Source organism: Bombyx mandarina, chromosome 16 (genome assembly GCF_030267445.1).
Source record: "Bombyx mandarina strain Sakado chromosome 16, ASM3026744v2".
NCBI classification, from domain to species: domain Eukaryota; kingdom Metazoa; phylum Arthropoda; class Insecta; order Lepidoptera; family Bombycidae; genus Bombyx; species Bombyx mandarina.
In genome coordinates this window covers 11830543-11845682 of record NC_143222.1, presented here as the reverse complement: position 1 = coordinate 11845682, position 15140 = coordinate 11830543, and the positions used below count along the sequence as shown (strand labels likewise).

At 36.5% G+C, this 15140-nt stretch overlaps 1 protein-coding gene across 6 annotated transcripts in view; it reads left to right on the top strand.

The window, feature by feature from the left end:
- Nucleotides 1-15140, top strand: part of LOC114240441 (phosphatidylinositol-3,5-bisphosphate 3-phosphatase MTMR3) — a 110779-nt gene that overhangs the window by 61492 nt on the left and 34147 nt on the right. For 4 of the 6 annotated variants that reach the window (XM_089733764.1, XM_089733765.1, XM_089733766.1 and 1 more), the window contains exon 2: nucleotides 1168-1554. The exons of 1 other annotated variant lie outside the window; for it this stretch is intronic. In XM_089733764.1, the coding sequence (XP_089589890.1) occupies nucleotides 1408-1554 (147 nt within the window). In that variant the 5' untranslated portion in view covers nucleotides 1168-1407. Of the gene's footprint in view, nucleotides 1-939; nucleotides 1555-15140 lie in introns of all 6 variants that reach the window. One more of the 6 variants, XM_089733763.1, reaches the window with a different exon arrangement.

The following is a 15140-nucleotide window of genomic DNA, read 5'->3' as shown; positions in this document are numbered from 1 at the left end:
ATTTAGAACTTTTTAGAAAACAAACAAATAGTACGATAAAAAGTAATAAGTTAAAAATACGTTCGGAATGGAATGCATCCTCATTGAAAGCAACGACTTAGATCTACCTCTGGCATTGCTGAAGTCCATGGGCGACGGTAACCACTCAACATCAGGTGGGCCGTATGCTCGTCTGCTTGGGCAGGGCAATGGAAAAATGTGAAAAATAAAGAAACTAATTTTTAACAATGATCAAGGTATTCCAAGTCCGTTAAATATTCTCACTATTAAGAATTACTCAAAAAGACTGGTGAGATCTAGTTAAAATTTAACTGGGACCGCACAAGTAGCAGTTAGCAAGTAGCAGTACAGTCTCAATCTATAAAATCTCAATTCGACCATCCATTTTTTCCAAGTCTGTTAAAAATAACAATTTCTAAGCCCAATGGTACATCGAATGACTTTGTTATTGAGCCTTACGACACTATTAGAAGTTGGACTTTGTGCAATCATCTGATCTATTGCAATCAACTTGTAAATCTTCATTGTTGGTACAAATTGCCTTCATCTCTAACCTTTCGACACTATTTGTAATAAAAACTTTCGAGTTTTTTTTTTTTTTTTTTCGAATTTACCTGGAAGTGATCACGGAGAATCAATCACCCATATTAATTTAGAATAGGGACCGCACCGCACAAAATAAAACTTCCACTGTTCCAAAATCTTCCGTTATAAAAATAATTAAAAATTAATTAACACTTTCAATATGCTTTAACCGTTTTCGCCATCTTCCTTTTCTGTGTCATGTTGTCTTTCATTCTCTTTTCCTTTTCTTACCAATTTCTCTCACACACATCTTAACGCTCCGTTCCGCACTCTCTAATACGTTCCGTTCTTACTTTCTCCGTATTAATATTCTATCAATTTTGAAGTTGAATGGATTTTGTATTGTCCTTTTAGTTCTCTAGCACGATCAGTGCTGTTATCAGAAGATGCTCGACCATGAAACACATAAATGAAAGTAAACACAGCTGCGTGTGAATTTGCGTTATCAATAAAAGGCGTGATCGACACGCCTGAGCCGATGGATGATGGCCTCAGAATAGAACAATCTTTAACGATTAATGAGTCTTTGCATCGAAACGCCCGCACGCACAGTCGATCTCATAACGAAACATTCGTTTGCAGGGCGATGTGGCTGATTCAAATGTAATTTTATACGAATATAGTGTAACTTATTTATTTATTTAATAAATAAAGAAGAAGACGAAAAAAAAAAAATTGCAAAAAGACGAAAAATGGAACGTTTCAAAATCTATAAATCGATGGTGTTGTGCTTCCTAAAGTGGTGATCTAGTGTCAAAGTGCCTCGAAAGTCTGATATAATAGACTGTTTATTAGGTGTAAGTTATAATTGTGCTAAGGATTATGCTGATCAATACGTTTTTGGACACGGAGGATTTCGTGCACCTGTATTACGCCGAGGATGAGGGTACAGCGCAGGGGTGCGGGGCCGGGGCGCGTATGGCCTCCAAGTACCCTGCAGCCAGGCCGCCTTCTCCAGAATATTCACAGGTTTGTTTTATAGCACCCTTAGAATCGAAAAGAAATCGTTTGCATGTAGTTTTTATTAGGTTTCATTGTATTTATTCGTTATTAAAAAAAAGTTGTGATTGATTCACATAATCCCTAAAATTAAAGGCATAAGGTCGTAGATGTCCACGAATTTAACTTCTCAAATTCGGATCGGTTCTTTCATACCTTATTTGCGAATCTGCAAAATCAATCAAAATCAAATAAACGAATGATAAAACTCACGTCCGACGTAATTAATTACATTAATATAACGAAACACTGTCGTTTTGTCATCTTCTTTTATTTTAAACCAAGACAACTGTATCTCCCTTGGAATAAATACTACCTGATAAAATCCTACTTGATAGTATTACCGACCTTCGGAGGTGCGATAAGATTGTGATTATTTTATATGATAATGCTTAGGTGTTACAGGTCCGTACGCGAACTTGTAAATAAATCTTTCTTTGCTTGCGTGTGTGTGTGCGTGTTCTTTGTAGTTTGTACTACGAATAACGTAGAGTTATAACTTGTACGTAGCTTGAATGTCGATAACCAAGCACAAGGACAATAATTCAGATAAAGAAAGATTGCTTTGAGAATAAATGAAACATCACGGATTCCTTTCGTTGTAATAGTACTCGTGTTCATTCTATGTCGTATACAATGAGAGACGGTAGGGCTGGCGACGGTATTCATAATCAGAAAATGTATTTACGGTATTGTTAAACTAGTCTGCGCTAAGAGACGAAGCAAACGGTTTTTAGATCGAAAACATTAAGATTCTAGAACAGTTTCAACTAACGATATATAAAATTATTATTGTAGTCTAGTCTGTTTATCATAAAGTCGGCTAGTCTGCCTTTGTAATGAAAATATGACAGAATTCTGTGTATTATATTTTTTGTGGTAAAATTTTAGGGCCTACTTAAAATTGTAAAAGCTTTATGATAAATTGTATAGCATTACATATTACCTAAATTGGACAGCCCTATCCATTGAGTATCCGCGTTTACAGTTCCGTCGCCTGAATGAACGCAGTTTGTGTCGATAAATTTAAAATTGTTTCGTCACAATACTCTGGAGAATCTTATCTAATTCTAAACTCAGTCTAGATATTTCATTTTTCCTGCCTTATCGCTCGAACATTCACAGCTGGCATATTGTATTTACGACATCTCCTCTACTGAGTTTCTCGCTGAATATTTTCAGTGGGACGCGATTCCGATCTGATGATAGATTCTGCGAAGCACTGCTCTTGCCTGTAGACCGAATGGTAAACAGTCGACGTCGCCCTAAACACGTCATTACGGATTCTCCCGATCCATTAACGGTGCTTTTAGGTACCACAAGCAGCGGTCACCGTCCTCGTCGTACCCGTCGCTTGCGACGAAGGGCACGAGTGAATTAACCCATAGACACAGCCCACTGAGTTTCTCGCCGGATCTTCTCAGTGAGTCGCGTCTCCGATCCGGTGGTATATTCTGCGAAGCACTGCTCTTTCTACTAGGGCTAGTGTTAGCAACACACCCGGGTTGAGCCCCGTGAGCTCATCTACACGAAACTATAATAATGAAAAAAAATCGGTTGTCTGTAAAGTCGATTTACTGCCAATAACTGAACGTGACAAAGTCATAAGAAAATACTGACTGTTGGAATAGTTTCATTTTTCAAAAGAAAATTTTAATTTTATTTGTTTGATAGATTTGTATGGACAATTGACACCACATTCACATTTCACTGAACTTCATACTTGACGAAAACATGTAAATGTATTATTGTATAGCAGCTGACCACGCGGATGCATCGCTCACTCAAGTAGGAGAGAGACAGATGTCGAACGCTACCGAACGCGGAGGCCGATTGTGCTTCTTTGTCGCTCGTTGCGCGTTCTCGTTTGCACTTCAAGCCTTAAATGGAACGCCTCATTGAGTCATGTTTTTTCGTGCGCGCAGCCGGCTCCATTGAATTATAAGACGTTGTCACGTCAAAATTAAAATACAAATATGTATTTTCACAGAATTAAAAAGAAAAAAATATGTATGTTTGTTCTGAGATACATTAAAACGTTCATTCTGCCTCGATCTATTGTTATTCAGTTGTACACAGCTGTTTTACGTTCGTAAGTTGTACCTACGGATTGTATACAGAAGCGGAGTCGGCGGTATCATCGCTTGAAACGTTCGCGATTTGCAAATGTCTCGTGTCGCACGATTTCCTTTGTAAAATCACTCTTCATTGTTTTCTGACAATCGATCTTGAAGTTTTACAAACGTAAGCGACCATGGTCCGTGTCCTCAAGGAATTTTGAGAAAAAAAAAAAGTTTTTTTTCTTTTTTATTGCTTAGATGGGTGTACGAGCTCACAGCCCACCTGGTTTTAAGTGGTTACTGGAGCCCATAGACATCTACAACGTAAATGCGCCACCCATCTTGAGATATAAGTTCTAAGATCTCAGTATAGTTATAACGGCTGCCATGCCCTTCAAACCGAAACGCATTACTGCTTCACGGCAGAAACAGCCAGGGCGGGGTACCTATCCGCGCGGCCTCACAAGAGGTCCTACCACCAGTAAAAAAAAAATGATAAATGTTAAATGATAAAATAAACGCGAGATTTAAACTGTTTAATATGTGTTTTCATTTATGTTTACGAGATTCAAGAAGATGCTGTGACTTTAATAAAATCGTCATTCAGTGTTTTTAACTTCTCGATCGCGTAAAAGTTAACTCAAATCTGTATGGAGTTGGAACAGCTTCCCTTCGTCTGCGTTCCCTTTTACGTAATCGAGAAGTTAAGAAACTCGCCTAAGCACACTGCAGTCTTCTTTTTTTCAACTTTTTTTGTTAAAATGAAAAACTAAGAGGCACAGGGATTTCCTACTTAAATAAAAACAAACTTAAATAATCAATTCAAATAAATAATAAATAAATAAATATTTACTAACAATCACGCTACGTTAACTGGTCCCGTGATAAGTTCGTAAAGAACTTGTGTTACAGGTACCAGATAACGGAAATAAATGTAAGATTTTTTATTATACACATACATATATATTTTTAATATACATCCATAACCCTGGAAAAGACATTTATATTTACCATACAAATATCTTCCCTTGGCGGAATTCGAACCCGCGACCCCCTTGTGTAGTGACCATGTCACTTACCACTACACCAGACGGCCGTTAATAAATAAAATCTTTTTGATTGAAATGTTATGAGTTGTAAATAAACAAAAACAGATATATTTAATATTATAATCTCAGTTCATTCCACATTATCTTATCGAATTTCCTTTAATTATCATGCAAATCACGAATAACTTCTGTAATGAACGTCCTTAATGACACCGTAATAATTATGTATTTTAAAATTAAAATGCGACCTTCACCGGGGCTCACATTACATTTTTAGTATCAGCTTACACGGACTGTTTTATTTTGGATTAATGGTTATCGGACAAAAACGTGGTAATCTTAATTTTCGTATACACGGTGAATTATCTGATGGCAGAATCCATTTCAGCCGTCCTTCAGTCAATCTTCACCATACCATATAGGTGATGAGCTAGGAAAATGGTTTTCTTCAAACGTTTTGATGAAACTGAATTATGATTATAAATCAAAGAAATAAACGCTTCAATTGCAAACCGAAGTAAGAAATAATTTCATCTATTTTTTATTTATTTAGTACCTCAGGATATTAGCGCGAAGTTATAAAATTATTTCAATTGTCATCATTGTTTGATGCGTGTGAAAATTATCAATTTAATCCTTGAATTCGTTGAAAATTACGTTAAAAAATTAAGAAGTTGCATGCAAACAAAAATGGATATATGTCAAGCAAATAAAATCGATTTTAAAATCGACTCGCTCTTCCAACGAAATCGAGTGGGTTTCTCGATTGTTCGACGTTTGTAATCACGCGAGGCTTGTTGTTGTGACCAATATACTCGCAGCTATCATTAGTGAATCGATTAGACAGACATATCAGATCATCTGATTACGATTTTATTAAGACTAGTGGTCCCGCATTAGTCGAAATTCGACTATAATTAATTGGAATTGTAAGTTTGTACACTATTTATGATTGTATTTTATACTTCTATAATCACAAATTTCGCCAAGGCTACATACACTATAAAAAATATTAAGAAAGACAAACAATATTTAATCTATTCTCAATTTTACAATAGACGTCAAGAACAAAAGTTTGACAATAAATAGTATGCATGCGTGTGTGCGTCAAATACATGGTATGTAGTGTGTGTAATGTTTTCATTATTGATTTAATGTATCTTTTATGCTATATTTTAAAAAAATATTTGCATTGTGTACTTCTTCTCTCTTCTTTATAAGTGTGGAAAATTTCATACTCCTCCGACCGCACAATTTTCTTAAAAAGAGATACAACGTTTTTGCTTCACGTATTAATATATACATAAATTGTTTGACACACAAGCAATAGACAACTGTATAAATCAAGTTGAATATGAGTCAAAAAAAACCTAAATAATGTTGAGAACTGAAACATTTGGTCAAATCGTCGAAAATTGTGGTATTATCATTAAAATATGTTGGTCATTGTTGTATTATATTATCATGTGTAAAATGCACACACTAAAGTGTTAGAAACAATACAATAGAACATAAATTCACACGTGGATATGTTGATCGCAGCATTGTTGCCGCCATCAATGGCAGATAAAAGTGAATTTGAATTCAGTTTTAAAAACGGTTGCAGTGAAGTAAAATAACTGGTATTTGTTTCTGAATTAACTTGTTTCGGTGTTTTAGAGACTGTCGTAAGAGTATAAGATTTTGATATCGATCAACGCGTTTCAACGCGATCAGTGCGTTTCCAGAGATCTTTTTTGCCACGTACCATCCGGCTTTGAAATGAGCTCCCCTCCACGGGGTTTCCTGAGCGCTTGACTTGTCCTCTTTCGAACGAGGCTTGTGGAGAGTACTCAACGGTAGGCAGCGGCTTGGCTCTGTCCCTGGCATTGCTCAAGTCCATGGGCGACGGCAACCGCTCACCATCAAGTCGTCTGCCTACAAGGGCAAAAAAAAAACATTCGTCCTCTGATACTATCGACTCAGATTACTCGCTTGACCAGTCGTTGGCTTCTTCGTAAATAAAAATTTAGCAAGCTAAAAGGATTTTTTCGAGTTGGGCCGCGAGGGATACATGAATTCTACTCCATACTCATCGGCTTCCAGCATAAAGTCAGTCATGAATAATTGGCGTAATATAATACTATAAATATATACCTTTGAAGTCTCCATATTTAGCAACGCAGCTGTTTTTAACCTTTAAATATCACTTCCTAAGTCAAAGTACGCGATACGTGAGTCTTTGAGAGAAAACTATTCGAAGTCAAAGTTTGAAATATGCACTAGAGCTAAAGTTTTGTTCGTTAACTTAGAAAGTTAAATTCAATGCTTTGAAGATAGCACTGGAGCTTTAAGTTTCTAAACTTTCAAACAAACTAAATTCTAAATGGAATTCGAGTTAAATCAAAGTGTTCCACGCTTTTACCTGTGTTACGTCGCCGGACAATATCGCATTCGGTCAGATCCGTAACGAAAAGTAACTCTTGCGTGGGTAGAATGGATAATTAATATTCCACTCCCACTTATAAATGTATGGGTCTATAGAAATCGCTCTGATACACTTGTCTCTCGTGAAAGCGAATGAAAATTAACAACTCTGTTTTATGCTTGGACTATTGTTGATTTATAAATCTCATATTTTTTTTTATTGCCTAGATGTGTGGACGAGCTCACAGCCCACCTGGTGTTAAGTGGTTACTGGAGCCCATAGACATCTACAACGTAAATGCGCCACCCACTTTGAGATATAAGTTCTAAGGTCTCAGTATAGTTACAACGGCTACCCCACCTTTCAAGCCGAAACGCATTACAGCTTCTGCAGAAATAGGCGGGGCGGTGGTACCTACCCGTGCGGACTCACAAGAGGTCCTACCACCAGTCTCATATTCAAATTTAGTATTTCTGTCGAGTTATCTCTAATACTGTGTGCTTAGTGCGAGTTTTTTAACTTTTCGATCGCGTAAGAGCTAACTGAAATTTATAGACTTATATAATATACACGTTTGCCGTTAGGGGCGCTGTTCGAACTCCATACAAATTTGAGTTAACTTTAACGCGATCGAGAAGTTAAAAAACTCGCACTTAGCAAAATGATGTACTTAAAAATATTTCGCCCCGTATATTAAAACAAACAAACCGAACTCCAAAATATAATATTAAGTGACTAAAAGTAACAATATTGTACAAAAACGAACACTAAATAAGTTTTATGCTTCCATAATAATATTCTAACCGGTAGGAGACATGTTCGTAATGTGAATGCGCAATCCAAAACTAGTTTGTCCATACGCTTTGCCGCGACCACACGTCGGCCTCCAACGACCTCAAATCTTTGTGAGTCACGCACACGCGCTGCGAGAGAGGGCCCCGTATCATCCGGCATTGCTTAACACACACTCAGTACTCAGTGTACTCACCATGGGACCAGCGACCTTGCTTGGTTATGTTTTTTTTAGCACAACGATTCGGGTCAAGTGTTAGATAGTATTTGGTTGTAGACGTTGTAGTACTTATGTATGAAGATTCACTTATTCAATGTCTAAATGATGATGACCTTCGTTTTATTATTGTATGCGTGTGTGCGTATGTGTCCGTTCGTTTGTGTGTGTGTGTGGACACGTATCGATGTGTTGGGGTTATTTCGGAGTTGCCCAATTTGTGTCGGGCGATTCTGTGTTTTTTTTAGGACATTTCACAGGTTGATAAAATTGCTATAACTTTTGGTTGTTACATTGATGTATTAGTATTAATGTCGTAATTTGAAAAATAACAAAATAGTACATTGTGCACCAAGGGAGAAAAGTTGGACATTTCCTCTGGCGTGTAAAAAACACAATATTGCAAATTACCCGAGCACAACAATGGCGGAGAATTTTAGGTGCGTGAGAGCAGACGTAGACACTAAGGCGCAAGCGCACTTGTTCCTACACAGGGAGAAAAAGTTACACTTTCTTCCCTGTGCAGCGGGACGAAAACCGAACTTTCGGCGTAGGTAGGAGAAAAAGGTTATTTCTTGTTGGATGACCGGAATGAAAAGCCTGGTAAAATGTACGTGTATTAACGATAATAAAATGAATGTAAAAAAAAAAATGTATCAAATGAATTTAAATACTTCGAACCACGATGAATCAATGAACCACTTTAAAAGTCTTATCGTTTCCGGATTGTAAAAATCAGAATCGTTGTTTTATTGAGCAATCAATAGATTGATATTTTTAAATTTTCGAAAGTACTTTTACGACTCTAAAATGGTTGTTGTTAACACAGGGCTGGCAACAGATCGCTGTGACCTTTTTTTGTAACCTTTAGGGGTTCACGGAATATGTAGACCAGCTCATAGACCTCAGCCTGAAAGAATTTACAAATACCAGCCCTAGCATAGGCAGTGCTTCGTTGAATCTACCACCGGATCGGAATCGCAATTCACCTAGAAAATCCGAGAATCTCGTTGGGCGGTTTTACCATCATAATATTCCATTTGCGAACAGAAAAATCACGTTTCAAATCGGTCGGTATAGTGTGTAGTTTGCTTATTGTTTCTTGGTTGATGTCATTTTGTCTAACGGGGCCACCCCGTATGACGTAATGCACACGCGCGTATAAACAACTAAACTGAGATAATGATGATCGCCATCGCCGAGCATACTGCATACTATTGTTCTGTTTACGGTCTCGAGAATTACGTTCTAATGACGTGATAGTTAATTGAGGATTCCGGTGTTCAGGAACGATCTGCGGGTGGTCTGTTTTTTGTTTTAATAAGAACGATTTCATTTAATTTTTAATACGCTTTTATTAGCTTTTATTCGCGACGTATGTATGTATGTATGTATGTTTGTAACGGAATCTTTGAACATGATTTTGACCCCCTTCAAAATGTCGGATAAACTCGAAATTTGGTATACTTATTAAGGACCGATGACAATTCAATATATAAAAAAGATAATTGAAAAAATTGAAATTTAACTAAAAAATTAAAAATAGAAAGGTAATAGTTTAAAAAAGCGTGGGGTGTTTTTCAGGATATTATCAAAATAACCCTTCAACTCATATCTGTTCATAAAATATTTATAACTACTTATACCATGCACCCCACGCTTTTTTACAATAACATCATTTTTTTTACACTATTTTTAATTCAAAGTTATTAAAATTTATTTTCTATTTTTTAGTTGGATTGTCTATAAAAGCGTATTTTGTTAGTTTTTTTAAACTATTATTTATTATTTTCGAAGACTTTCCAATAGAAAATTTACGACAAGTTTGTTGTGAAAATTTTAATTATTACTATTTGAATACTAACTAGTCAGGTCATAAGTATTGTCACACAGTAAAAACTTTTCTTTTAGAATGCTGGCCACAAAAAAGTTTATTGAATTCGAATTTCGAATTGTTCATGAAAATAAAAATGTATACTTTTAGAATTTTACTCATTTTTAAATATGGAGTGGACGCTTACAGAAGACCGTGTTGCAGTTATTGCGTTGCATCATTGCGGTTACGCGCCAATTCAAATTTTTAACATACTGAAAAATTTGAATATAATCAAAAGATTCGTTTATCGTACCATCAAACGATACAATGAAGACTCTAGTGTAGATGACAGGTCAAGAAGTGGTCGCCCTCGGTCTGTTAGGACTCCAGCAGTGATAAAAGCTGTGAAGGCGCGAATTCAAAGAAATCCCAAACGTAAGCAGAAACTGTTGGCCCTTCAGATGGGGTTAAGCAGAACCACGGTGAAAAGGGTGTTAAATGAAGACTTAGGGCTTCGGGCATATCGAAGAAAAACAGGACATCGTTTGAATGCTCGTCTAATGGACCTGAGACTGAAGAGATGCCGCGCCTTGTAGAAGCGGTACGCGGAAAAAAAAAATCGGGAAATTCTTTTTTCGGATGAAAAATTTTTTACCGTAGAAGAGAGCTACAACAAACAAAATGATAAGGTGTACGCACACAGTAGTGAGGAAGCGAGCAACCGTATTCCGCGTGTCCAACGAGGTCATTTTCCATCCTCGCTCATGGTATGGTTGGGAGTGTCTTATTGGGGCTTAACAGAGGTACATTTTTGTGAGAAAGGTGTAAAAACGAATGCAGTTATGTATCAAAATACAGTCCTGACGAACCTTGTGGAACCTGTTTCTCATACCATGTTCAATAACAGGCACTGGGTATTCCAACAAGATTCGGCGCCAGCTCATAGGGCGAAGAGCACACAAGACTGGCTGGCGGCGCGTGAAATCGACTTCATCCGGCACGAAGACTGGCCCTCCTCCAGTCCAGATTTGAATCCGTTAGATTACAAGATATGGCAACACTTGGAGGAAAAGGCGTGCTCAAAGCCTCATCCCAATTTAGAGTCACTCAAGACATCCTTGATTAAGGCAGCCGCCGATATTGACATGGACCTCGTTCGTGCTGCGATAGACGACTGGCCGCGCAGATTGAAGGCCTGTATTCAAAATCACGGAGGTCATTTTGAATAAACTTTAGTGTCATAAGAATCTATGTTTTGTTAAGTTCATTTTGGTATATGAATGGTTACATAATGAATAAACTTGTTTCAATTATTTTACATTAAACATGTGACAGAATTTATGACCTGACTAGGTATATATATTTCCCAATAATATTATTTTGTTTTATTCAAGTTTCAAGATCACTTTATATTGCGTATTCGCAGTATTGTAGGAGTAACTCTTCATTCATACACTGTACAGTTTCTCGGAATTCTTCGTACTTATGCGTTCCTGGTACCGACACGGCGGCGTGAGCACGCGCGCCTTCGTATGTTTTCATTTCGTTTTGTAAACAGATTCCCTATGTTTATGACACCCTGGTCCGGTCGATAACGTTTTGTGTTTATTATTGCTTAAATTCTTGGACTAGCTTACGGCCCACCTGGTATTAAGTGGTTACCAGAGCCCATAGACATCAACAACGTAAATGCCGCCACCCACCTTGAGACATGAGTTGTAACTCTCAGTTTTACTATAGTACCTACGGCTAGTTTTGTAGTGGACCGGGTAACATCTGTTGTTTTCTTAAAAAAAAACTTCCTAAATAGCTACTTACGTATTAAATAATAAGTATATCTAATGAGATTTTTCCGTTGCACACGTATCATGTAAACACTACATTACAAAAACGATTAGATTCACAAATTAATACGTAGCAGCAATATTTAAAATCTAAAACTTACTTAACTTCTATTTAGAAATTATTTTACATTTAATTTACTTTATAAGTGTGAAAAGAAATCGAGGAAGAAAAAAGATGTAGAAATCAATCATTCATATTTACACTAAATGTAAGTAGATATAAACACTTCACAGCTGACGATCTTCAAGTCATACTCATGACTTTTAAACATTTATAAAATACCTACCTCCCACAACAGCGAGGTCAACGACCCGCACATGAAATTCGACTGTTACCTTGCGAGTTTAAATTGAATTTGCATTCAATGTGATTTACTAATCCTTAGCTACCTTTAAACTTAGTTGCTTAATATCGACCGCCCGCCATTTTTTGTGATAACCTTTTTTTTATTATCATTGATATTGTTGTTTTAAATCCAGTTTGCAGATTATACATTTATTAAGCTAAAAAAAATATCTTTATCTAATAGTAAGAGTTTATTTACACAAGGAGAGTTGTAAATTTCGTAACTATTGAGACGTATGTAGTTAAAAGAATAAATATTTTTTTACTACATTCATATCAAGGTAGTTATGGTTTCTGTCTACTAATTGGAGGACAATAGAGAAGATTTAATATGGCTACACTCATATCTGCATGAATATTGGTTCGTGCAGATGTTGTCTGCTCATACATTATATTCCAACTGTATAAATAAACCAGTCCTTACATTAAAAAAAACTTAATAAAATACAACTTTGTTAATTCAAATCGTTTTTTTACCTATTATTTATCATCAGATTTTGACGGCTGCCCATCACAAACAAGAACTCAAATCTCTCGTTACCTTCAAGAGCTTTGTTAGGTCTTTCCTTTCGTCTTCTTTCGTCGTCAGTTCGGGTATTTCTTGATACTGCTTTCCGTTTACGTAAACTAACGAAAATAAAACAATAAGTATCTATTACAGAATAAATAATAATAATAAATTAGTCACATAACCCGATTGCATTTGTAAAACAAACTCTGTTATTATCTCCCTAATATTCTATCGTGTAACTTAAAATTTAATAGTAGTAAGTTTATCGCAGAGGGGATTTTTAAATTAAAGACAAAAACATAATATTTTTATATTTTTAAGTCCACTTTTTGGTTACCTGATTAGAGACGAAATAAATTTATATACAGATTACAGTTACTGGATTATAATTACAGGTATTCTATAGAATCTGATGAATAATTTATTACTGTTCTTGGCTTTCGGTTCAGTCTGTAATGAAATAATATACAGCTGTCTCTCCCTCAATTGAGACGAATCGCAAGACACCTCATTTATTATTTGTTGTACATAAATACTTATAAGACAATGCGGTGTTGTTCATCATTCTACTGTCCTTCTCCCTGTCACCTGGGGATGGCGCAACATGTTTGTCATGTCCAGTTTGAAATAAACGCACTGTATGCGTTATTGCTTGCTAACATGTTCGGTCGTATTACACAGAACAGATGTTATGCCGGCCACTCACATGCGCGCAAACATTCGTACAATGTACGGGCCGTCAAACATTTATTCGCAAACTTCGCGGCTGTGCAAATGGGTTCGGTACTCAATTTGCGAACCCGTTTGCGCTTCCTCCTACACTTGTTTACGAATGTCTCACGAATTTCTCCTCCTTTTTAATTCGTCAATAAAACATTAAAGAGAAAAAGAGTTTTGAATTCTTTCCCAGACATCATTAATAGCCATGCTGTTTTTATGGGATTTCTTTTGATGAAGATACGCTACACAGTAGACGTCACGATCTATGAAAATAGCGAAACGTCCGTTGCCTTCGCAATCTTCGGCGCAGCTGGTCACACGAATGTGTGGGAGACTACGCGAAGGATCGCGATTCGCGCGCTTTGATGTCTGTTAAAAAACCGACACAGCTTGGAAAACCACGAATGCAGCGAAAACTTTGCATAATCATTTGCAAATGTCGTCCTACACTTGCGGGTTTGCGTATTCGTGCGAATGTGAGTGACCGGTGTTAGTGTCCGGTAGATTTGAGCTCCCTGGAACCCCGAAATCCTTCAGATAAGATGCTATAATATCAAGTTCCCATATGTTTATATTTTCTATAATAATGTATTGCCAATAGTACACCGCAACGTACCTGCTATATCTTTCATTTCCAGAATTTCTATAATAGAAGATCGCCTATTGTACAAATGTATCTGCTAGTTGACTGTTTTTGAAAATTTTGTTTTGGTGTGCAATAAAGTGTATTTTCTCTCTCTCTTTTTATATGTTCATGTTAATCTCAATTTTTGTCGTTGCTGCTACTGGGACTTAGACATCTCTCAAGACGGGTCCACACTCGTGAACTTGTCCATCGATCAACAAAAAAACCATTATAATTAACATAGATAAAAAAAGCATTTCGAAGACTAATGCTAGATTTTGGCTGGGCACCTTTTTTGGTGTGTTCAATGAACCGCTCCAGGTTAATGCGCCGCTTTGTCCGGCGGCCGGCTCTCTCCCACGCTTCCATTGTTGATATCGCATGCTTTGTGCGAATACTGCCTTGCGTTTATGCGCTACTGGTACCCCGGCTTTATTGTTCGATAATTTATAAACAACAAAGAAAATTGTTACTCATTTTTATTTCGCTAATTTGTAAATTACGCAGCGAAACGCTTAAAGTCTGAGTCGCCGTTGACAATATTATTGACCTGTCCACTGTAATTTTTTGTAAAAACTTAAAAAAAATTAAAAAGAGCTTTTCAATTTGTAATCAATCATAATTAAAACTATTTTTCCCGTGCAGTCGATTGACGAGCGAGATAGCGAGATTTAAACCGTAAAAGTATTTTTTTAAATTTCTGTTAGCTTCCACCAAACGGGAAATAAAACGCAGACTTAATTCGTTCCTTTATTCGTTTTTTCGTTAGTTCTTTATCCATAATTCTACTTTTACAAGAGGTAGGTACTCATTACAAAGCACCCATTCGATTTTCTTGTCTTCGTTTTCCACCGTTCTCTTATTTCCACTGATCCCATTTTCTCCGCCCGCCCTTACGTGTCCAACCCCCACTACAGCCATCACTCACCAACAGTGTAGTCACTATTGAATCAGAAATTGGTATTAATTTCAACATATTAAATTTTATACTGTGGTTATTTTCCAATGTCGGATAAGTTAATGTTTGAATACCAAATATAGAGCTTAAAACTCTTCTCTTATTGTATTCTACTATTATAAAATTATCTAGAAGAATTTACAACAAACCTTACATGTCTATAATAAACTCGCGAAAAATCAAGAAAATACTGTAGTTACAATAAAATTAT